This window comes from Peromyscus leucopus, chromosome 20 (genome assembly GCF_004664715.2).
Source record: "Peromyscus leucopus breed LL Stock chromosome 20, UCI_PerLeu_2.1, whole genome shotgun sequence".
NCBI classification, from domain to species: Eukaryota; Metazoa; Chordata; class Mammalia; order Rodentia; family Cricetidae; genus Peromyscus; species Peromyscus leucopus.
In genome coordinates this window covers 5,905,977-5,930,415 of record NC_051080.1, presented here as the reverse complement: position 1 = coordinate 5,930,415, position 24,439 = coordinate 5,905,977, and the positions used below count along the sequence as shown (strand labels likewise).

Sequence of the window (24,439 nt, the reverse complement as noted above, 5' to 3'; positions counted from 1 at the left end):
TGCAAAGAAACAGGAACAGATCAGAAAGCGCTGGCACAAAGGAACAAGCATGGACAGGCAATTTACTAAGGAGGGAAACCTAATAGGTATATGGAAATTTTATTAAAGTGGTTAGTAATGTAATTGCAAGCTCAACCAAGGATGTGGTATCTCTTGATATCTACCAAAACCAGGCGAGGAAGTGGCAAGCGTTGTCAGAGTCCTGCACTCTTTTCGCCCGCTTTGCAGAGCCAGCCACTCAGAATTTCTTAGATACGTCAAACAGAGCCACAACCAGTGGCCTTACACAGTACAAAGGAAACCTTGTTACAGTTCTAGAATGGAGCAATCAGGGATGTCCCATGTACGGTTCCAAAGTATGCCTGGAGCTGACACTGGAGTCTGGTCCTGCAAGAGTGGGTCAAGAGAGGCATCACCATGAGGCAGAGTAAACGTCAGTATCTGGCATAGGGCATGGATCTGGAAAACCACACTCAGTGAAACAAATAAAACACATGACAGGATATACATCTCCCCAACTTTGGAGAACTTGAAAAGTGTATGTCTAGGAATGGGGATATAGCTTGGCATTAGGCATTTACCGAGCATGGGTAGAGTCCTGGGCTCCATCCCCAGTACAGGAGAAAGATTCCACAAAGCAACTAAACACAGATATACACAGTAGAACATTATTACCTGCCATAAAAGGAGAAACAAAGATATGAACAAGAGAGTTTTTACTAAAAGACATCAATAATGGTGCATGCCATGGGCCAGAGTTATGGTTAATTTGATCCCTCGTGGAGCAAATAAAACAACCGAAATATATCAGAACACTATTTGGAAGATGAAAGGCTGGAATGAGAAAATCTCACAGGAAAGTCTCCCAATTCTGACAGCAAAATGAACTCTAAGTATAAAGAAGAGGTGTGTGGTACTCGGGGCACACAGGGTGTTGCTAATAGTTGTTATGGGTGCGTGGTCACAATTCCGGGGTTTACTACAAGTAGACATCAATATTTCACACAGAGCAGGAGAGCCATTATCTTAGGCTCTTTCTCCGGAGACATGGTCTTTTATTTCTCTTTCCCTCTGACTTCAACGCATTTTCTCTTCACACCAACTTTTTTCTCTGTGGATACAAGGCAGAAGTCAGGTGCTCCATAGCTTGAGGCTCTTGTCTGTTCCCATCTGAAATAGTCTTATCTACTACATAGCAATATACATTCTTAGAAAAAAAAAAAGGTTACCATTGACTTATCTGGACAGGGTCAACAGTTGTAGTGATGGTGGGTGGATGTGATAACTCATAGAATTTTCTTGGTGACAATGGCCCACTCCTGTGGGGGGAGAGAGTTCTTGAAAAAAATGTGCAGTGTAACAGACACACTCCAAAATATCTATGACAGCTCCTAGGTTCATCAAATGAACGAATGAATGACAGCCCGGTGCTCAGGTTTGCCTCTCTCCAGAGCCCCTGTAGCCACTCTCAAATGTTCCTATATGAGGTGATTATTTCTGCTTCCCAGTAAAGGAGGAGGGTCTTGCGTTAGGATAGGATAATTTGAAGAGAATTTAACAAAGGGCTATTTTTAAAGGCCCAGGTGGGGGTGTGGGAAAATCACAAGAAATTTAGAAGCAGAGTGAGTTCTGTTCTAGATCTTGGAGGCAGAACTAGGTGGAGAGTGGGGATCAATAGCAGAAATTGTAGGTGAAGGGACTCCCTAAAGAGAAAGCCAGGGGACTAGATACTCAACCTTGTGCTCGGCCTTTGCCATTCATGGATGGAACCCCGTGGAAAGCAGAGATGAACGAGGGCAGTTTACGCAGGTCAGTCTTCCACGCCCTGAGATGGATGACAAGGGCGACGAATTGAAGAGCCAGACAGAAGACATCTAGATCTTTAGATTTAGTGTTAACAAATACGTGCGCTTAATTTTCACGACCCGGATAAACCATATTTCTATGTACTAAACTATTTCAGAGGAGGTGACTCAGGGGCTTGTGTAGGGTCAGGACTCTGGAATACTCTCTCTCCTGTCCGGTAGGAAAAGCTTTGCTTCTGTTTGGTTAACGTACCAGGATTCTGCTTGATTTTATGAGGGATACCGTCACAACACCCCGTCACGGTCAAAGCGCTTGTGCCAAGGTCTGAAATTTTAATCACGTACTAGTTGGACAGAGAGAAAAGTAAATGAATTCTAAGACAACGAGGGAGTAGAGCGATCAGAAAGACACAAGTCATGGGAACTCAGAGAGCCCAGTGACTCCAGGTACGCGTCAGGAGGCTTTCCTCGAGCCGTTAACTGAAAGGGGGCCATAAGGCGGCTGAGGACATTGCAGTTGTTTACCGGCGGTAAAGTGCAGCCCAGCATTACACAATTCGCTAAAAATGGAGCTATCGCTTGGAAAGATTTAGGCTCCGCATCCTTGGACTGGACTGGCAGCTACCGAGGCCTAATGTGATTGGTCGAGGTCCCCCGGCTGTGCTCCGCCCCCTAGCAGCCTCCTCGGAAGGGGAGGGTTACTCGGTCGGGTGGGTATCTCACGCCTGGGGTTCCTGGGCTCCTGCAGCTGCCGACCGCGGCCGCTGCAGTCCCTTCCCGAAATAGACCTTGTTTCTCCGCGCTTGACAAATCTGGATCGGGCGCGGGAGGAGCGGCCGGGGAGACGGCGCTCATTGGCTGCGCAGCGGCGCGCCGAGAGGCGGAGGAAGGCCGATTGGTCGCAGGTTCGCCGGTCCTAATCAGGTCAAGGCCTGCCCGCGTCGCAGGGTGCTGCCGCCAGGGGGAGCTGGGCAGGGAGATGTGGCCTCCGCGGGGAAGGGGCCCAAGGATCTCAGAGATCGGGTAGGGTCCTTCCCATGCCTTGGTTCCTAGGCGAGCCTGAGCTAACGCTAGAGCTTAATGGTGCTCCCTCCATCTTCGAGTCCTAGGACGAAATGGAGGGCTGGGCTGGGACGAGGCGAGCATTTCCAGGGCCGTTTCTTTTAGTAATTGTCTGGCTTTTTGTGGACCCTGGGGCTCTTCCCTTCCAGGGGGCAGTCCGAGGCCGCAGGTGGGGAGAGCTGGCGCAGGCAGTGGCATCGCTTGTGAGCCTTTCCGACTGGGAGGAGGCCTTGGGAGAGAGCAGTTCGAGGTCACCCCGGGTCTGATTTCCCAGCATTCCTGGCCCCAACTCGCCTTCTGTCATGCTTGTTGACCGCACATCTACAAGGAATAGATTCCTTTTTTTTTTTGTTTGGAATTTTAGTCCTGACAGCCAGCACCCCTCTCCATTTAGCACCCTACAGCTCCTCCGTATTCTCCATGGCTTTGCTAACATCACCTCCTTAGCATTCTTCTGGACCTCCGAGGCGAGCTGAGGACAGTAACAAAATCCCACCCCAGTGCAGCTGGTGAACCAATGAATTTAACTGAGGTCCGTGACAACTTAGGGGCAGGTACGCTACCAAAGAAAGGATTTCTCTCCTTGTAACCCTTAACTCTGAATATCTTGAGCCCCGCCCCCTGTAACCATTAACTACCCAGGTGTCTAGGGAGGGGAGGGGCCTCGTAAGCCCCGCCCCTCCAGTGACATAGTTAATGGTGTATGCAGGTTATCTACAGATAATCACAGCTGCTGAGGAAGTGGTCAAGAGGACAGCAGCAGTGTCATGCTAGGAGAGGAGGGATAGGTTCTGGGCACCTGAGTGAGAACACGGCAGCCAAGCCTTGTAAATAATGTATGATCTGAAAAGAAAAAAAAAAAAAAACACCCTCTAGGAACTTGGGGTTTTGATATGAAGTAGGGTGGTAGTATCTCATAACGACCTTACTGTCATGGGGACCAGCTGTGAAGGTTGATCCTGCTGCTGTTTCCTGTGCTCCAATGGTGCTTTGCATGGGCCTTTTAGCAGCGCTTGCTCTTTGGCTGAACTGCCCTGTTCATAATCTCATTGCCTACCAGTGCCAGGTAACCGTAAGGCGGTGGTTCTCAACCTGTGGGTTGCGACCCCTAGAGGGGGGGTCAAATGACCTTTTCACAGGGGTCGCCTAAGACCATTGGGAAACACGGATATTTACATGATGATTCATAACAGTAGCAAAATTACAGGTATGGAGTAGCAACAAAAATAATTTTATGGTTGGGGGTCGCAACATTAGGAAGGTTGAGAACCACTGATGTGAGGCTATGAAGTTATTTCTCAAAACTTTTCAAAGCACCCTTTCTTCTTTCTCTGCCTTTCCTTTACCATTTTTTCTTTTCCTCTTCAAAGGCTTTTTTGCAAATTGGAATTTCACACTTAGAGAAGCTAGGACTCCAGGCAGGAAGATGAGGCCTTCTTTTCCTCCATAGTGACCTGAAAGATCTAGACCTTCCTCTCGGTTTGATAACTTTCGACAGGGCCCTTCTTGTTTATAAGTCTCCCTTTTCTTGCCGAATCAGAATGCTTGGGATTGCTAATTTCTCTCTGGTCCTTTGATATGTATATAAATCTTGGAAATTTACCTCCAGTTTATGACTTAGGAATTATTATGAATTCCAGTACCTGAGCTACTGAATATCCATCCTTAAGGAAGATGGCACCCCATCTCTCAGTCTCGGGGTGTGGTAGGAACCTAACTCCAAAAAGTTAAACTAATGTCTTCTTAAAGACATAGGACAAGTTTACTTTTCCCTTAGGTAACACCAATTAGCAACACAGGGGCCGTTTCCTCTCCAGCACAGCCCCTCCCTCTTCTTAAAAAATATTTTTGTTCAGCTTACAAAGTAGATCTCATGAGGCCTTTTCTTACCCTCTTGATTTTTGTTAATCGTCCTGACCTTCTCTTCCTGTACTCATCCATGCTTCAACCTTCCCGGTTCCTGGACCATCCCTTTGCTCTCTCCTCTCACTTGAGCCCCTCCCCCTACACAGCCCTGGACCCCTTTCTAGCTTCCTCGTTCCTACAGACGGTCCACACAAATCTGCAAGTTTGACTCTAGGACCCACACGTTCTAGAACATATATCATTTGTCTTTCTGGACCTGGGTTACCTCAGTATAATGTTCCCCCGTTCATTCCTTTTTCCTACAAATTTCATTTTTTACTGATGAATAAAATTATATTATATATAGCTACTATATTTTCAATGTCCATTCTTCAGGCAATGGGTGCTAGGCTGGTGCCATTTTCTAATTATTATGAATGGAGCCTCTGATTCAGGATCTAGAGCCCTCTGTGTATCTGCCCAGAAGTGTTATAGCTGGATCATGTTAGTTCTATTTTCAGCTTTTTGAGACACCTCTGCAATGCTTTTCTTAGTGGCCGCACCAGTTTACACTCCCCCACACAATGAATGAGGGTCTACTCTCTCTGCAGCCTCAAGAGCATTTGAAGAAAAAGGCTGGCATCATTCTTCCCTTTTATTCTCTAAACACTTTTTACACTTACTTATTTTTGTGAATGTGTGTATGCACAAGCACCTACATGCTGCGATATCTATAAGAAGGGCCAAGGACAACTTGTGGGAGTAGGTCTCCTCTTGGATCTTCTTCCATCTATGTGAGTTCCAGAATTGCCTTACTGCAAGCTCCTTTACCGGATGAGCCATCTCACTGACCCAGTCATTTATTTCCTTCCCTCCCTCTCTTCCCCTTCCTCCCTCCTTTCTTTCTTTCATGAGACATTGTCTCAATATATAGCACTGACTCTCCTAGAACTCACTCTGTAGCCCAGGCTGGCCTTGAATGCACAGAGATCCACCTGCCTCTGCTTCCTGAGTGCTGGGATTAAAGGTGTGTGCCACCACCACCTGGCAGACAGTTTCTTTTTGCTGTTAGATGCCTTTTAATTTCATGAGGTCCCATTTGTTGATTGTTGGCTGGAGTCCTACTCAGAAAGTCCTTACCTATGCCAGTATCTTGAAGTGTACCCCTACTTTTCCCCCCTAGCATCTTCAAAGTTTCAGGTCTCATGTTGAGGTTCTTGATGCATTGGAGTTCATTTTGGGATACCTGCAGGTAGACATCAGTTTCCGCAGAACCATTAGTTGAAGAGGCCGTCTTTCTGCAAAGTGTATTCTTAGCATTTATCTTAGTTGCTTTTCCCATTGCTGTGTGAGACACCCCAGTAAAAGCGATAAAACAGAAGGAGTTTATTGCAGTTCACAGTTCAAGGGCATACAGCCTGTGATGGCTGGGAAGGAAAGGCAGCAGGGGCTTGAAGCAGCTGGTCACATGGTATGCACAGGCAGGAAGCAGAGAGGATGGAGAGTGTGCTCTGCTAGCTTGCTGCTTCCTATACAAAACCGGGAACAGTGCTGCCCACCTCGAGTGTGGCTTTTCCCACCTCAGCTAACCTCATCAACATAATTCTTCACCGGCATGCTCAGAGGCTGAACAATGCCTCACAAGTATGCTGGAGGCTCGACGCCCAGGCGATTACAGAGCCTGTAAAGTTAATGATACACACTATCTTGGCCTCTGTCAAAAATCAGATGGCTGTAGTGACATGGGATTTTATCTGGGTCTTCTAGTCAATTCCACTCACCAGCATGTCTGCTTTGGTTCCAATATCATGCTATTTTTACGAGTCTGGCTTTGTCATAAAACTTGAAATAATGTTGCAATACTTTAAGTAGTAATCCTTTTGCTCAGACTTGCTTTTGTATTTCCATATGGATTTTAGTCTATTTCTGTGATGAAGGGCCCAGGGATGCATTTGCGGGGGCAGTCTTCCCATCTTCTAGCATCTTCCTCAATTTCTCCCTTCAGTGTTTTGGTTTGGTTTGGTTTGGTTTTTCAGGACAGGGTTTCTCTGTGTAGCTTTGGTGTCTGTCCTGAAACTCACTCTGTAGCCCAGGCTGGCCTCAAACTCACAGAGCTCTGCCTGCCTCTGCCTCCCAAGTGCTGAGATCAAAGGCTTGCACCACCACCTCCCGTTCTTTGGTGTTTTGAAGCTTTCACAGTAGAGGGCTTTCAGTGTGTGTGTGTGTGTGTGTGTGTGTGTGTGTGTGTGTGTGTGTGTAATGGGATTGTTTCCTGGATTTCTTCTTCAGCATGTTGTCATTGGCACATAGGAAGGCTGTTGACTTTTGTCTGTTAATTTAGTATCCTGTCGCATTGCCTAGAAAAGCTCAAAAATCCCTCTAGTGTGGACTTGAGTTCAATCTCCAGTTGTAATCGTTTTTGAAGTCTCTTGCGCCTGTTTAACCTCCTTGCAGTTTTTTTTCTTTAACGTGTAGACTCTACATGTATTGCTTTTTCTACATATCAGTGCTGTCTCATTTCTTTCTTTTTACCAGGTTTTCATACATTTTTCTGATTTCTAGATACTCATAAGACGGTAGTGCCATGGAGTGAAGCTATTGCTGTGAGTCAACCGTTACGGAGGGCAGCCAGTGATGCGCAGGATGCGGACCGAATATTGATGTTTGATGGCCTTCCAAATGGAGCGCAATCGCACTCTCAAAGAGCATAGGTTTTAAAAGAAAACCTATCTGTTATCAAAGGGGCTTGAAAAACACGCAATTGGAAAACAAAGAAAACCACTAACAAAGGGGGTCCGGGTAAGGGAACAGAGTCCGGCAAGCTGGAAAAAAATCAGACAGAGGCTCCTGAGGTGGCGGAGAGAGCATGGGTAGCGTTCCTCGGAGTACCAAGAATAAAACAAATCCATTTACAGTGAGGAGGCAGGGGAAGTGATTTAATTAAGAATTCAGTCAAAGATGGAGGAGCAGGAGGAAGGCAGTAGGGTGGGTGGGGCATGATTTGGGTATTGTAAACATAAGGAAACTTGTGGCTTGTGGAGCTTGGTGGGGCACTTACTTAAATGGAAAGGCAGATGGTTGGGTCACTAAAAGAAGCCGAAGGATTTAGAAGAAGGGGTTTGAAACACTGACCTCCCCCACCTGCCCTCCCCAGCAACACACAAACGATAAAGTTATGTAGTGTTGGCCTTTGGGGGGTTTAATGGAGAGTAGTCAGTCCTGAAACCATATACGAACAACAAAGACAGACTCCGTAAGTTCTATTTATATGTATTTGTGTGTACAGATACATACATACATGTACATATGTTACAATAATAAAGAAAATGAGGCTATCAACACGGGGTGTGGGTTTGAGGGAGGATAGCTGGGATGACCTGGAGGGAGGGAAGAGGAATGTAATTCTGTTTCAACTAAAAATATATTTAAAAACAAACTAATGCCGGGCAGTGGTGGCGCACGCCTTTAATCCCAGCACTCGGGAGGCAGAGGCAGGCGGATCTCTGTGAGTTCGAGGCCAGCCTGGTCTACAGAGTGAGTTCTAGGAAAGGCACAAAGCTACACAAAGAAACCCTGTCTCCGAAAAACCAAAAAAAAAAAAAAAAACCTAATATGGCATGTTAAAAGGCTGAAAGATCATTTATTCCTAAATGTATGTGCAAAACTTATCCTGGGAATGGCATGTAGAAGAATTATACAAGCAAGATAGAGTTCAACGCACTTATTCACTGAATCCTGAGGAACACAGAGGAAAAATTCAGGAAAGCCTCACATTTTCTTAAGGAAAGTCCATGGAAAACCAACTCTGGAAATGAAGTCAGAAGTGAGCCTTAGACATCAGGAGGAACTTTGATATCTGAGCCTGGTGCCAAGGAAGCTGCAAATTAGAGCCTCTCCAGAATTGGTGATCAAGGGCTGGGAAAACTAACCATTCACCCCTCATTGAAGGAAACTTCTCCAGAGGGCTTCCTTCTGGGCAAGTGCAGCCTAAGCCAGGTTGCCTCTCCCAAGGGCCCTCCCCATGGCCCCCTTCATTTCCTTGTTGCGGAAGCTGTAGATGATGGGGTTGCACATGGGAATAATGATGGTGTAGAGGAGAGAGAAAGGCTTGTCTTTGTCAGGTCCATGTGTACTGCGGGGATTCATGTAAGAGAACATGGCTGAGGTGTATAAAAAGATGACCACAGTCAGGTGAGAGGCACAAGTAGAGAAGGTCTTCTTGTGCCCTGAGGAGGAGGCTCTGCTGAGGATGGAGGTCAGGATGCGGGCATAGGAGGTGACAATGAGCACCATGGGGCTGAGCAGCACCACAATGGCATCAAGAAAGATCAACTTCATGCTGAACTGAGGGTCCCCACAGGAGAGGGCAATCACTATGGGGGCCTCACAGAAGAAGTTTTCTATGTGGTTGTCTTTGCAGAAAGGATTCCGGAATGATATATACTCAAGAAAGATGCCATTGACCATCCCAAAGATCCAGGAAGAACACACCAGCCTGACACACACCTGCTGGCTCATGATCTGGGCATAGTTGAGTGGGTGGCAGATTGCGACATAACGGTCATAGGCCATGAAAGCCAAGAGGATGCACTCGGCCACACCCACACCAAAGACCAGATACATCTGGGTCACACAGGAGGCAAAGGAGACCGTGTGGTCCTTGGTCACCAGATGGATCAACATCTGTGGGATGGTGGTGGTGATGAAGCAGATGTCCAGGAAAGACAGGTGTCCAAGGAAGAAGTACATGGGGCTGTTGAGCCTGGGGTCAGTCCAGGTGATGAAGATGATGAGGCCATTCATGGCCATGGCGAGGCTGTAGAGAGCCAGGAAGAGGCTGAAGAGCAAAGCTCGTGTGGAAGGGGAGCTCTGCTCGAAGCCCACGAGGATGAACTCGGTCACTGTGCTGCTGCTGTTCCTCAGGTCTGCTGTCTGGGGCCTGTTGGAGGAGGGGCGGGGGCAGGAAAAGCATAAAGGACACAGTTGTGTGGAAGGTGAGATGTTCCCCTGGACCCAGAAGCCCAGCAAGAGGCTTTCCCTGGTGACAGTGACAGTTTGGGAACTTAGCAATCTCTGGTAAGAAAATGCCAGGGTCACCAGAGGCTCTCTACATAAATTCTAGTTTTAGAAGCCGAGGAAGCGATGGTTCCCCTTTAGTCTGGATCGCTGAGATGCTCTGTGAGATGGTGCATGTGGTCCAGGTCCTTCAACATCAAAGGACTGCTTATGGCCAGGATGCATTCAGAGGGGAAAGACTAAAATAGCTATGCCTGGGGCTCATGTCAGATGAGGGAAGCTAAGAGCTTGAGGGATGGAGTGTGTGATGGAAGGAAGGTGGTGGTTAGCTTAAAGAGGATCATTTGTAGGATCCACCTGAGAGATATTTGAAGGTAAATTGTGTAATCTTTTTCTGTTTTCAATTCATTCCCCCCTTCATTTTCTCTCTCTCTCCCTCCCCCTCTTTCTACTTTCCACTCTTTCCTTTTTGAGAGCAAGTCTCATGTAGCACCAGATGGTCTTGAACTCTGGCCTCTATTTCCCAAGAACTAGAATCACAGGCAGATGCCATTATAGCCAACATGAAGGTGGTACTTTCTAAACGAGGACGACATTCAGTCATTTTGTACCTAATTTGAGGTGCTGAATGGATTGAGCCGTTGGGGGAAACTAAGCAGGGCTGTCTCTAAAGTGGGAGTGGCTGACAGGCAGTCGTGTCTAGCTGTCTACTGTGATGGATCTTTCCTCAGACTCCCTCTCTGGTTGCTGTTGCTGCTATACACCAGACACTACACAGCGCACGCTGGAGATTAGGATTGCTTGTATTTTTTTGTTTTTTTTTTTTTAAATCAGGAAACCCCTTTCCCTTAGCAGTTGGAATCTACCCACTATTTGGTGGAAATAATTCAGCCATCCTTGTGAGAAAGAATCTCTGTGTAGGCCACACATGTTCCAACCCTTTTGCCTCTGTGAGTCAATGGTGTTCACGGCACATCCTCAGAAACTTAGCTCTGACTACTGTAGCTTTCGGGAAGTCACTGCATTCACTCTAAAACGGTTGTGCTTTTCGTCTTGTTTGGAGTTAAGATGTATGACGTGCTTGTAAAGGGACAGTGCACCTCGGCTTTGCTTCCTTCTCCCACCAGCTTTTTTTTTTTTTCTATTTCCTTTTCCGTACATCCTCACTCAGCCTTCTCTGTGAGCCCACTGTTCCCTTTGTCTGCCTCCTTCCGTTTCTCACTCTGGGAAGCAGTAGACTCCCTCTAAGTGAGGTTTTTTGGTCATCAAGGCATCACCTGGGCCTGTTCCTACCATCTTCACGTTGGAAAGTTCTGGTGCCTAGGACTACTCTGGTGGTTTGGAAAGGGAAGGGAAGGTGAGGACACAGTTTAGTACGGGTCCACAATCCTGCACTCAGCAGACGTGTTGGGACTAAGCTAGTGAATGGTTGAGCAACATCAGTTGTCAGTGAGCTACAATCCATAGAATTCTTGGCCTTGGCCAAGAAGAAGTTGGAATTTAACTCGAGGACACACTAAGCCCCACTAAAGAGCAAATGCTTGCCTGTAGTTCACTGAGAAGGAATAATATTCTGTGCTGGCCAGCACTGAGTGCCTTGGTAGATACCAGTAGCAGTTGGGTGGTCAGGCGTCTGTGTCAAGATGTGGAATATTGGAAAGCAAACCACACCTACCTCATCCCGTGGCTCTGCTGCTCAGGCTTTGTCACTGAACCACTGTCCCTAGTGACAGAGATGGCGTGGTGTTTGAGGAGGAGCTGCTCCAGGGAGGATGGTCTGAGCTGGTGGGCCACTCTGGAAGACAGCGGTGTCTGGTGACCTTTTCAGTTCTTTGACATCAATGCTATTGTAGACAAATGTCTTCTTAAGCACTGTTACCACACTGCATGTGTGGAGCACATTATAGAGCAGGGGGAGCTGCCTGCCTCACATTGCCATTTGGTAATGCACACTCTCATCTGCCTGCTTGTCAGAGTGTGTGTTTTGACCCTCTTGCCCCTTTAAAGGGTTTTTTTTTTTAATTTTTTTTTCAGATGGTTGTGAGCCACCATGTGGTTGCTGGGAATTGAACTCAGGTCCTCTGGAAGAGCAGCCACTGTTCTTAACCTCTGAGCCATCTCTCCAAGCCCCCCTTTAAAGTTTTTGTGCCCATGCTTGACTTAAAAAATCCTATGCTCTTCTGTTGATTTAAAAGTAGAAGAAAAAGAAAATGTTAATTCTCTAGTTTTAGAAAAGCTAAATACATATAGTATTCTATTTAAAAAACAAACAAACAAAAACATTCTCACTCTCAAAAAATACTATTCTGACAAAGGATGTCTTAAAAATGAATTGTAGAGGGGGCCAGAGATGTTTTGGTGGTTAAGAGCACTTGCTGCTGCTATCAGAGGACCAAGTTTGGTTCCCATCACCTACTTCTGGTGTCTCAGGACCATGTGTAACTCCAGCTCCAGTAGGTCTGATGCCTGTGACCTCTGTGGGCTCTTGCCCTCATATACACACACCCACATGTAGACACACACCTCCACATAATTAAAAATAATAAAATAATAAAATAGGGGCTGGAGAGACGGCTCAGCAGTTAAGAGCACTGGCTGCTCTTCCAGAGGACCTGGGTTCAATTCCCAGCACCCACATGGCAGCTCATGACTGTTTGTAACTCCAACTTCAGGGGATCTGACACCTTCACACATGCAGGCAAAACACTAATGCACATGAAATAAAAATAAATAAATCATTTAAAATAAGTCTTTAAAAATAAAAATAAAATAATTCTTAAATTTTAAAAATAAACTTATTTTATTATTTTTTATGTGTATGGATGTTTGCATACATATATGTCTGTGTACTCCTTTTATGCATGGTCCCTGCAAAGGCTGAAAGGTGGTGTCAGATCCCCTGGAATTGGAATTATACATGGTATGAGCCACCATATGTGTGCTGGGAAGTGAACCTAGGCCTGAAGGAAGAGCAGCCAGTACTCTTTCCCACTGAGTCATCTCCCCAGGCCTAAAATAAATCTTAAAAATAAAAACTAAATGGTAGACATTGTTGTTACATCCTCTGCAACTAATCTTAAGCTGGAATGTATTTACAATGGGTTTAATTAATAGTAATGGTGAGATCAACATACGTATCTTTCTAAATGATAAATCTGTATACATTCACACGTACATTTGTGGGACTTCTTTGCTACACCAGAAGAGCACCATAATTGTCTTCTGCAGACTACATAGGGAAAAGACACTGTGTACAAGTATATTGAGTCCCTATTCTAATACTGGAGGATTCTGTGAGCCCTTAAATTAGGAACAATTTTCAAAGTAGTTCGTATGCACCATATTGTCTGAGCCTGTATTTTGTTAATATCCCTTAATGAGGCAATTCAATCTCATTGAAGATTTGCTGACTAGTTATATTGGACAATGAGCTGCACATGGTTTGGCAGTAGAACAGGACAGAGAATGAACTCTCTGTGGGTCTAGTGTTATAGTTAACTGACCCATTGTTCTGATCATTTCAAAACCACCTGCAAGTAAAATAGGAACTTCCAAAATGTCCAAGAGCATCTCAGAAGAGCAGCTGTTTGTACCAGGGGATCAGTTATGTGAGAGTGGAAACTGGTCAACCATGGACAGAACAAGGTAGATGAATAAAATGGTAGGCACTGTTAGGTGGGGAAGAGAGGCACCTCTCTTATATTTTTGCTATTTCCTTCCACATGACAGGGATCATCTGACTTTCTTTACTCCATCACAGAGGACAGGAAGTGGCCACCTGAGTGTTTTGTTTTGAGCACACTGTTACTTGTGCTCCCTAGGGTGGGTGTTACCCCTGTGTAGGAGGCTCTGGTGCTGTCTGGTGCTTCCAGTGGCTGGTGAATGAGCCAGCCTAACTGCAGGCACACACAAGTCCATGTTGGCTTGTTTGTTGTTGCTGATAAAGGTCATATATTGGCCCCTCTCTCTGTTGACTCCCCCCTCCCTTTTCTTCAGTTTATTCAGTACAAGATGAAAGAGCAGTAAGTACTTACTGGACCCCTCAAAGTCCCAAGTAGTTATTGTTAACGCTGATGCTATCCCATATATAAAAATACACAGTAAACAATGAAATATGATAGAGTTTGGGTTGTAATGAAAAGCAGCTCTTATACCTGTCAGAATGGCTAAGATCAAAAACTCCTCTGTAATCCAGCTTATGTTGGAGAGGATGTGGAGTAAGGGGAACACTCCTCCACTGCTGGTGGGAGTGCAATCTTGTTCAGCCACTCTGGAAATCAATATGGCAGTTTCTCAGAAAATTGGGAATCAACTTACCTCAAGACCCAGCTATACCACTCTTGGGCATACACCCAAAAGATGCTCAACCATACCACAATGACACCTGTTCAACTGTTTTCATAGCAGCATTATTCATAATAACCAGAACCTGGAAACAACCTAGATGCCCCTCAACCAAAGAATGGATAAAGAAAATGTGAAACATTTATATAATGGAATATTACTCAGCAGTAAAAAAAAAAAAAAACGAGATCATGAAATTTGTAGGCAAATTGATGGAACTAGAAAAAAAATCATCCTGAGTGAGGTAACCCAGACCCAGAAAGACAAACATGGTATGTACTCACTCATAGTGGATATTAGACACAAAGCAAAGGATAACCAGGCTACAATCCACAACCCCAGAGACACTAGGTAAAAAGGAGGACCCTAAGAGGGACACACATGGATCATCCCAGGAAGGGGAAATAGTTAAGATTTCCTGGGGTAAACTAGGAGGGGAGGTTGTAGAGGGGAGAGGATGGGGAATGGGAACATGAGGGATCGAGATGGGCGAGTTGTGGGAGGGAGGGAGAGGGAAAGCAATGCAAGAGATATCTTGATAAAGGGAGCCATTATGGGGTTAGGGGAAAAGTTGGTACTAGGAAAATCCCCAGGGACCCACAAGGACAACCCCAGTTAAGACTCCTAGCAATAGTGGAGAGGGTGCCTGAACTGGCCTCCTCTGCAATCAGATTGGTGACTATCTTAATTGTCATCATAGAACCTACATCTAGTAACTGATGGAAGCAGATGCAGAGAAGAGAAGGGAGGAGGCATCACAGCAGCAAGTGAGGTCAAGATCATGATGGGGAAAACCACAGAGACAGCTCACCCAAGCTGGTGGGAGCTCACGGACTCTGGACTGACAGCTAGGGAACCTGCGTGGAACCTAACTAGGCCCTCTGAATGTGAGTGAATGTGGCTTGATCTGTTTGTGGGGCTCCTGGCAGTAGGACCAGGATTTATCCCGGATACATAAACTGGCTTTTTGAAGCTACATTCCCTATGGTGGGATACCTTGCACCGACTTTGATGCAGGGGGGACGGGCTTGGTCCTGCCCCAACTTGGTATGCCAGCCTAGGTTGACTCCCCAAGGGAGGTCTTACCCCCTATGAGGAGTGGATAGGGGTGGTGTGGGTGGGAGATGGGGGGGATTGAGAGAAAGGAAGGGAGGGGGAACTGTGGTTGGTATGTAAAATGAAAAAAATTTAAATAAAAATAATCAAACATGAATTGTGTGGGGGATTTGATGATGGGGGATATGGGGGGATGGGAGAATTGAATAGGGGATATGCAGGGCAAATATGATCATATTTCTTTGTACACATATATGAAATTCTCAAAAAAAAACATTTTTAAAGATAAAAAAGAAGAAAAGAAAAGCAGCTCTAAGCCAATCACAGTATGTGGCAGATCCTGAAAAGGAAAGGATTCTGAAGCCTTCTGTGTTCTGAATGACAGCACAGGGTAGGTGAGCTAAGGGTGAGGTCTCCATTCACGACTACAGAGGAATGAAGAAAAGAGTGTGGTACTACAGACCAGACCTGAGGGAGACGTCACATGCCAGCATGAAGCTCAGGCTCTTGCCGTATTTCCTGAAGATGAGGAGAGAGAAGAAGATCTGAGAGCTTGGTGGAGCCCTGACTGGATCCATGAGCTCTACCTTCAGTGAGAGAGTGTCTCAAAACCTAAGATAGAGAGCAAAGGAAGGAGACACCAGACACGGATCTTTGGTCTCCATACACACACACATCTTGTGAACACACACACACACACACACACACACACACACACACACAGAGAGAGAGAGAGAGAGAGAGAGAGAGAGAGAGAGAGAGCAACTTAATTATATTAAAAATAAAGGACTTGGATAGACACTTCTCAATGTAAGAAAGATACACAGTCAACAGGCAAGTGAAAATATAAAGTTCAACGCTACTGATGATCAGGCAAGCACACTCTAACTCCAGTGACATATGACTTCCACCAGCTAGAACGGTGTGGTAGAAGGAGGTAAAGAGGGCTGGAGTGATGGATCAGTAGCAAGATCATGAATTTTTGCAATGGACCCAAGTTTGGTTCCCAGCACCTACACAAGGTGGCTCACAACCACCTGGAATTCAGCTCCGGGGGATTTGACACCTTCCTCTGGTCTCCGTGAGCACTGCACTCATGTGCACAGCCTCCTCCACATGTCCTCATAATTATCTACAAAAATACAGTCAGGACTAGAGAAATGGCTCAGCAGTTTAGCATGGACACTGCTCTTCCAGAAGACATGAGTTTGGTTCCCAGCACCTGTATGGCAGCTCACAGCTGTCTGTAACTCCAGCTCCAGGGGACCTGCTCCCAACTTCCACAGGCACTAAGCTCACATGCATGCATGAGTATGCACATGTGTGCACACACAAGCACAACTAAAAATAAATTTAAATAAAATAATAAGAATTAAATCATATAATTAAAAATAAAATCTTAAACAAAGATATGAAAGGTAAGTATTGGCAAGGATGTAAAGAAAAGGGGCCCTTTTTGCACACTGTTGGTAGGAATATGAGTTCAGCTGTTATGTTAAACATTATGGGGTAGCAAATTCAAAATATATGTGTCATTTGATGCAACATACTTAAAGGAAATTAAATTAGCAGGTTGAAGACACATCTTTACCACAGTGTTCAATGTAATGTTTACAATAGCTATGAAGTAGAATTAATGATCGTATCCTTCAACAAATCAACAGACTTTTAAAAAGTGTGGTATTTAATAATTAAATAGAATTCAACCTAAAAAAATTATGAAATCCTTTCATTTTGGATAACATGGACTAAACTTAAAGGATATTGTATGTGAAATCAATAGAAATTAATTCATTAATACCGTATGATATCACTAATATGTGGTATCTAAAACTCCATGCCAAAGGCACAGAGAGCAGAGAGGTGGTCCTCAGAGGTAGGGATTAGTCTAAAGACATACAACTTGAGATAGCCATGAGAAATAAATTCATGAAATCTATTGTACAACATGGTAACTACGTTTTGACAATTATACAATTGAAAATTGCTGAGTAAATAGTTTGTAACCATCCTTACTTCAAACAGATACTTTTATGAGGTGATCAATACATCAGTTGCCTAAATTTAGCCTTGTTACAATATACACATATGTGGAAACATCTTGGGGCGCTGGGGATGTAACTCAGTAGGAGGGAACCTTGTCTACTAGAGGCAAAGCTGTGGTTTCAATCTCAAACACGTCAGAAAACAGACAAACAAGTGATAGACGCCATTTGTTTGTTTGAGGCTGCCTCTTACTAAGTAGCTCCAGCTGTCCTAGAGCTCACTGTGCAGCCCAGGCTGGCCTAGAATTTGGAAAGCTCCACCTGCCTCTGCCTCCCAAGTGTGGGATTAAAAGGTGTGTGCCACCACACCTGGCCAAGAAACGTCATGTTTCACAACATGAATATATGTGGCATTTATTTGTAAATGAAAAATATTCTTCTTTTTTTTGAGTCAGATTTGAAGCACAAAGTGAGGGGACATTGCTACTTGAAGCTAAGTGCCTTATGGGTAATTATTTTTCTTGAATATATAGTCTTTCCCCCATAGGCTATCATTCCAAAATGACCTATAAAGCTAATGTTTACACTGAAAAATAAAACATTAATATTCGTGAAAAACAACACATCCCACCTTTAACCCCATCCCCAGTGGAGACACAGGGACTTTGGTTTGGGTTAGGCGTGTCTGAAATTCAACTCTAGGGTGAGTTGACAGGGTGTCTTAAGTTTTACCCCTAGGAAATGAGGATTAACTAAAATTATATAATTAGTTTTGAGTCAGTTTCCTTTTGTCTTCCCATGGCTTCACTCCCACATCCAAGGACTGCTTCACAGATTGCCTGGCCTCTCCCACTCACGAGCCCCAGCTGCTGAGGGCATCTAGAGAAGGGAGGAAGGACCTCACCCACCTTCTCCACTCTCCCCTAGTATTTCCTGCTTCTCATTCTCAGGGAGTTCTGTACACCTCACTTGTGTGTTTGTTTGCTTTTTTGTTTTAAGTACTCTTTCCTCTTGTCTGGCTCTGATAGACACTGGAAACACCAGTCCCCCCCACCCCCACCCCCAGAAAAATCCCCAGTAAAATGTGGAAGGCATGTCCTTTATCACAATCTCTGAAAGAGAACCATCCATGAGACACTTCCTAGCCTCCCTTTCCACAGGGAAGAAGGGGAAAATATCATTTAACTAGAAAGCACTAAGACGTACAAACGTAAAGACAGAGGCTTAGGAAAAGCAAAATGAGAGAGCACAGCCTGAGAGAGGGAGGGTTCGCACCAAACAGTGTAGGAGGAAAGGTGTGGGAAACCAAGGGACTCAAGTGATCAAAAGATAACGAGCTATGAAAACCGTGAAAACGAACAGGACAGCACACAGAAGCACAGTAGGAGAGATTCCAGGAGCCGCCACCTACAGACGAGAAGAAATGAGACAAAACCCCAACATGGAGAGTCAGCGGGGCTGGCAGAAGACTTCGCCCGCTTGGGTGTTGATGCAGAACCAGAACAAGGGAGCCAGGTCTAGCAAGAAAGATTGAGCTGGGTTTTCTTCCTTCCCAGCCTCCAAAACTGGACTCAACAAGACAGGGGAGCTCTCCCTGGGCCTCAGTGGTGTGGTGTCTGACTCAGCCAAGAGGGCAGGTGAGCAGACTGAGATCCTGATGGACGTGTGTGTGTGTGTGTGTGTGTGTGTGTGTGTGTGTGTGTGTGTGTGTGTGTGTGTGTGTGTTGGGGGCGGCATACAGAGGAGTGTGTGATACAGTGAAAGATCCAGGACAATGGAGACTCTGGGAGACTCGAGAGAGAGAAACCGAGCAAGGGAAAGGTTAATGGAGTCGAATCTGTGACCTCTCTTAATGGCCACCGCGTACAGAGCCCTGTGTGATGTGAATGCTGAGAAATTCAGAGAATGCTTGGCTCTGGTGACAAGGTCAGAGACAAGGTCAGCTCCATAGCAGAAGAGAGTTCATTCACTGACCTTGACCCTGGGGTTTGGGACACGCTGATGAGGACATTGTGCTGGTCTTGGATGCAGAAGAGGAATCCAGTGGTTCCGAGTGAGGGTGCAGGGCATTGCTGTAGACTAGCTGTGCACTTATAGGGCTGGCCACCTGGGTTCCTCTCCCTCTTATCCTCTTTGCTATCTCTCAGGTGTGCTTGCCCAATTACGTGACCCCCCTCCCTCTCCCTCCCCCAGACAGACAGGAGCTTCTAGTTTGTTACTATGGCAGCCAACTGTAATAAGGCCAACTATTCATTCTTGAGGCCTGACCATTCCAAGTGTGTCCCTGGGGAGTAGTGTTACTTGGTCCTTTTTAAGGATCCCTTGGGAGGCTGTGTTCATGGAAAGTGGCCTGGAGGGCTAAATATATTTCCAGGTTTTCTTGAGAAATTTGTGTTCATCTGTAGCTAAGAGACCTGGTAAATATGATCCTTGTACCCCCACCTTCAAGTCAGGAAGTCCTTTCACTCTTTAAAAAATATTTTTGAGATTATAATATAATTACATCATTTCTCTCTTCCCTTTCCTTCCTCTAAACCTTTCCATATATCCCTCCCTTTTCTCTTCCAAATTCATGACCTCTTTTTTCATCAATTGTTATTGCATGAATATATATATATATTCCCAAATATAGTCTGTTACATCCATATAATGTTTCTTGTGTACATGTTTTCAGGGCTGACCATTTGGTACTGGACAAGCAACTGGTGCGCTCATCCCTGAGGGGGGTCACCTCTCCTGCTCCCAGCTTTTCCTCAGTTGCCTGTAGTTCTTTGTGTAGGGTTGAGGCCTCGTGGGCTTTTCCCCATCCACTTTGGCCTACTCATTAGTGTCCACCCTGCTTGGGCATGTTTAGGTGGTCATGTTGGTCTGACTTTATTGGTATAGTTTCTGATGTTGCTGGAAGGCACAATCTCATAGAAGAGTCCCTGATCTGTTGTGGAATAGAATATTTGTTTAACGATGTAAAGATGTGTTGCATTTGTTTATGCTGCATTTGTTTGACTATGTAAAGGTGTGTTGTATTTGTTTTAGTTTGCCTGCTTAAGGCACCTGATTGGTCTAATAAAAAGCTGAACAGGCAATAGCTAGGCCGTAGAGGGATAGGTGGGGCTGGTGGGCAGAGAGAATAAGTAGGAGGAGGAATACAGGTTCAAGAGAGAACGAGGGAGGAAGAGGGAGATGCTGGGATCAGCCAGCTGGGTGGCTGCCAGACAAACACGGAGGGAGCAGGAAAGTAGAACATACAGAATGAAAGAAAGGTAAACACCCTCGAGGTAAAACGTAGATGAAGAGACCAGGTTAAAATAAGTTATATACGAGCTAGTGGGACAAACCTAAACTAAGGCCAAGCATTCATAACTAATAACAAGTCTTCGTGTCATGATTGGGGGCTGGCAGTCCCAGAAAGCCTACTATGCTGATCTACTGGCTCTTACAATCTTTCTCTTCCGCAATGTTCCCTGAGCCTGAGGTGTGGGAGTGTGTTCTAGATTGAGACTGGGGCACCACAACTCTGCTTATGATGGGTTGTGGTTTGGTGTAGTGGTCTCTATCTGTTTCAAAGAGAAGTTTCCTTGATCAGAGGTAAAGACTACACTTGCCTATGGATAGATGGGAAAATGTACAGATTGCTGGGAGGGATTAGGGTGGTTTGGCAACTTAGTGGTTGTAGGTTCTCCCCCATTAGCCATGAATCCACTAGCACTGAGAAGTTGGCCAGGTTTCCAGGCATGGTCTCCCTCTTGTTGAGTGGATCTTACATACAATTAGAGAGCAGTTGGTATCACCACGGTTATGTGTGCCACTACAGCGCCTTAGGCCTATGGGGCCATCCTGGTTGTTGATGTGCTTCCTAGATGTCGTAGCTAGGTAGGATTTTTCATTGCCTCCCTTCTTTGGAAGACTGCATGGCACCTTCTGGTACCGTGAAAACCAGTCCTCAGAGAGGGGACATTCAGGTCAGTTCAGCTCAGGGACCGCTGGGCCCTGTTTCCCAAGCGCATGGTGTCTTCAGCAACAGGGACTAACCTTCCACTTCTGGGGGTTGTAGAGTGGCAACCTAGGGCACTGGCAATAGGCTGTGTGTTTTGGGGAGTCTCTCAGACATCCCTGGCTCACAACTTAAAATCTCATGTCTGATACTGGGAGTTTAGTTAGGTCGTCTTTGACTCTTGGAGGGAGCACCATCAGCTCAGATGGGAAGAGTTCATGAAAACTATATATGTCTATTTATACACTGAATCACATTACCGTATGGGATTTTTTAAGGTAAGTAGTTAACAGCATGATGTCTTGAGGCTCTTCAGCCATTCATAATGCTTTTTCACTCCCCCTCCTCCTTTTGTGTTTACCCCTCCCCCTTCCCTAAGGAGCCCCCCCTTTCCATTTCCCCATCATATCTGTTGTAGCCTATTCCCCTTTACCCTCTTCTCACCTCCTTCTGTATTTACCACCTTCTCCCTCCCTAAAGAGCCCCCCTCCTCCCACTTCCCTGATCTTATACTTGTACCCCTCTCTGTTGTCCCCAACCCCCCCAACGCTGGCAATCGTCCCATTTCACTTTCCTGGTTTCTGTAGTTACTACAGCCCAGCCTGTGTATTCACATCTGAAGATTTGGAGCCTCCCAGAGACAACATGTGACATTTGTCTTTCTGGGCCTGTTCCATCCACGAACCTGCAAAGTTCACGATTTCCTTTTTCTTTTTTCTTTACGGATGACTAGTATTCCATAGTGCATATGAGCCACAATTTCCTTATGTATTGATGGATTGTAGGACACTTAGGTCATTTCCATTTCCCATATATTGTGAATAGAATGGCAATGAAAATGTCCGAGCAAGTATCTGAGCAGTAGGATGTTGAGCCCTTTGGGCATATGCCAAGGAGTGGTGTAGCTGGGTCATTGGTAGATTTGTTTTTAGCTTTTTGAGAATTCTCCATACAGATTTGGAACCCCGCTGACAGTGAATGAGGGCTCCCTTTTCCCCTCATCCTCTCCAGCATTTGTTGTCTGCTGTCTTGACGTTTGCCATTCTGACTGGGGTAAGACGAAATCTCAAGGTTGTTTTGATTTTCATTTCCCTAATTGCTAGGGATGATGGATATTTTTTGAGATATTTCTTAGCCATTTTTCCCTTCTTTTAAGAACTCTCTATGTCTCAGGCCCATTTTTTTGAATGAGTCTTTTTTTTTTTTTTGATTCTTTGCTGTTTGAATTCTTTGTATAATCTAGATAATAATCCCCTGTCAGATGTACAGTTAGAAAGGATTCTCTCCTTTCCTGTGGGCTTCCTCTTCACCTGGATAATTGTTTCTTTTGCTGTGCAGAAACGTCTTAGTTTTATGAAGTCCCACCTGTCAATTTTTGTCTTTAATTCTCAGGTAATTGAGTCCTGAAAGTTTTCTTCCTACACTTACATCATGCAGGGCGCTGCCTACCTTTTCTTCTCACCATTTAAATGTCTCTGAAAGTTTCAGTTTTAGATGTGTGTTCCATGTGATGTGACTTTTTGTGCAAGGTGATGGGTACAGGTCTGATGTCATTCTTCCGTACAGGGGTGTCCAGTTTCACCAGCACCATTTGTTGAAGATGCTTTCTGTTTCCAGTGTATGTTTTTGGCAGTTTTGTCAAATTATTTAGTGTCTGAAGTTACATGGGCTCATGTTTGGGTCTTTGATCTTGCTCCATTGGTCTAAGTGTCTATTTTTTGCTAATAGCATATCATTTTTATTACTATGGCTCTGAAGTATATCTTAAGATCTGGAATAGAAATACCTCTAGCATGGTTTTATTTTTGCTGAGGACTGGTTTGGCTATCTGGGATTTTTATGGGTCCCGGTGAGTTTTAAGATAGTTTTTTTTCCCTTCTGCAAAGAATGAGATAGGGATTTTTATTGGCATTGAATTGAATCTGTAAATAGCTTCTGGTAGAAGAGTTATTTTCACAATATTAATTCTACCAATCTACAAGTATGGGACGTCTTTCCATTTTCTATTATCTTTTTCTATCTCTTTCTTCAAAGGTTTAAAATTTTTATTGGAGACTTCCTTCACTTCCTTGGTTAGGTTTATTATACACCAACAATAAACATACAAAGAAGGAGATCATGGATACACCCCCATTCACAACAGCCCTCAAATAAAATAAAATATCCTTGCTCTGTTTTGCTTCTCAGTCATAATGTGTTTCACCTCACCTCATGCTCAGGCAATAGTATGCTGCCTGCCATGGGAAAAAAAAATGAAGACAGTCAATCAGAATTATCAACCCAAATAAATCTTCCTTCCACATACATTCTTTATCTTAAGTATTATGTGATAATGGGAAAAAAATCTCAAACCAACCAAACAAGAACTAACACAAATGAATTAGAAATAAGGAAACATCTCAACTTTTAAATGAAGTTAACATAACTTCAGTACCAAAATCTGACAAAACAAAGTCAATCAATTTTCTTAGAATTATAGTTACAGAATTCTTAGACAAACTTTTAGCAAACTGTATCTTACAATGTACTAAAAATTAATACCTTATATTATAAATGGAGTTTATCATGATGATTCAAAATTGATTTGACATTAGAAAGTGAATTAATATAAATCACCATATTAACAAATAAATGAAAATGATAGATGATCTCTATCTATCTAGAAAATCCATCTATTTGATTGAAAATTCACACCTATATTTAATTTTTTAAAAAGCTTTCAGCTAACCAGGAATATAAAAGAACTTTTTTAAAAAGCTGTTAAGATTACAGACTAATAACTATAAACCCAGTTCCAGGAAAGGATTACCTGTTTTAGAGTCGCTGGCCAGTAAAGTCCCACAGACCTCCAGATATCACAGAATTTGACGATAAGCCCCTGTTGCTGAAGATACTGCATACTTGAGTCACACAGCATAGAAAAACCAAGTTGGTCACTGACCTGGAAGCCTCATTCCCACTGGCTCGCTTCACAGTGCCAGAAAGTGCTGAGTGCTAGCAGGGGAGAGAAGTCATCGCCAGTCTCACCCAGCTGCGCACCTCTGGTTTATAGCAGCGACAGCCTGACGTGACCACTGGCTCTATCACAAATGTCATGGGGGTAACCCACCACTTTCTGGTTAGATTTAAGGCCCACTCCACAAGATAAAACCTATACCTAGTAAGGTTATTGGAACCAAGAACCTGTGACTAGACGGTAGGTTCTCACGCCCTTCTTCTACTAAAGGGACACAGTGGTAAACGGACTTCTGACGACTTACCATCGTAACCGTAGATGAATGCAGCCCTCATCAGAGGAGCTTCCGTTTGTGGTAGATGGCAAACAATACAGAGAC

At 44.7% G+C, this 24,439-nt stretch overlaps 1 protein-coding gene and 2 long non-coding RNA genes across 3 annotated transcripts; 1 reads left to right on the top strand and 2 right to left on the bottom strand.

The window, feature by feature from the left end:
* Window positions 1-701: 701 nt before the first annotated feature.
* On the bottom strand, window positions 702-2,619 carry LOC119086340. Its single transcript, XR_005089597.1, has 5 exons — window positions 2,529-2,619; window positions 2,059-2,149; window positions 1,737-1,825; window positions 1,230-1,319; window positions 702-1,111 (listed from the first exon to the last, which is right to left on the bottom strand). It is a non-coding gene; the product is annotated as an uncharacterized LOC119086340 (long non-coding RNA).
* Window positions 2,620-3,168: 549 nt separating this feature from the next.
* Window positions 3,169-8,152, top strand: LOC119086341. The gene is made up of 2 exons (XR_005089598.1): window positions 3,169-3,421; window positions 7,275-8,152. It is a non-coding gene; the product is annotated as an uncharacterized LOC119086341 (long non-coding RNA).
* A 547-nt stretch (window positions 8,153-8,699) lies between these two features.
* Window positions 8,700-24,200, bottom strand: LOC114708553 (olfactory receptor 10AD1-like). The gene is made up of 2 exons (XM_028891907.2): window positions 24,132-24,200; window positions 8,700-9,830 (listed from the first exon to the last, which is right to left on the bottom strand). Exons 1-2 carry the CDS (start codon window positions 24,198-24,200, stop codon window positions 8,700-8,702), a joined length of 1,200 nt encoding a protein of 399 aa, XP_028747740.1.
* Between the last annotated feature and the right edge of the window lie 239 nt (window positions 24,201-24,439).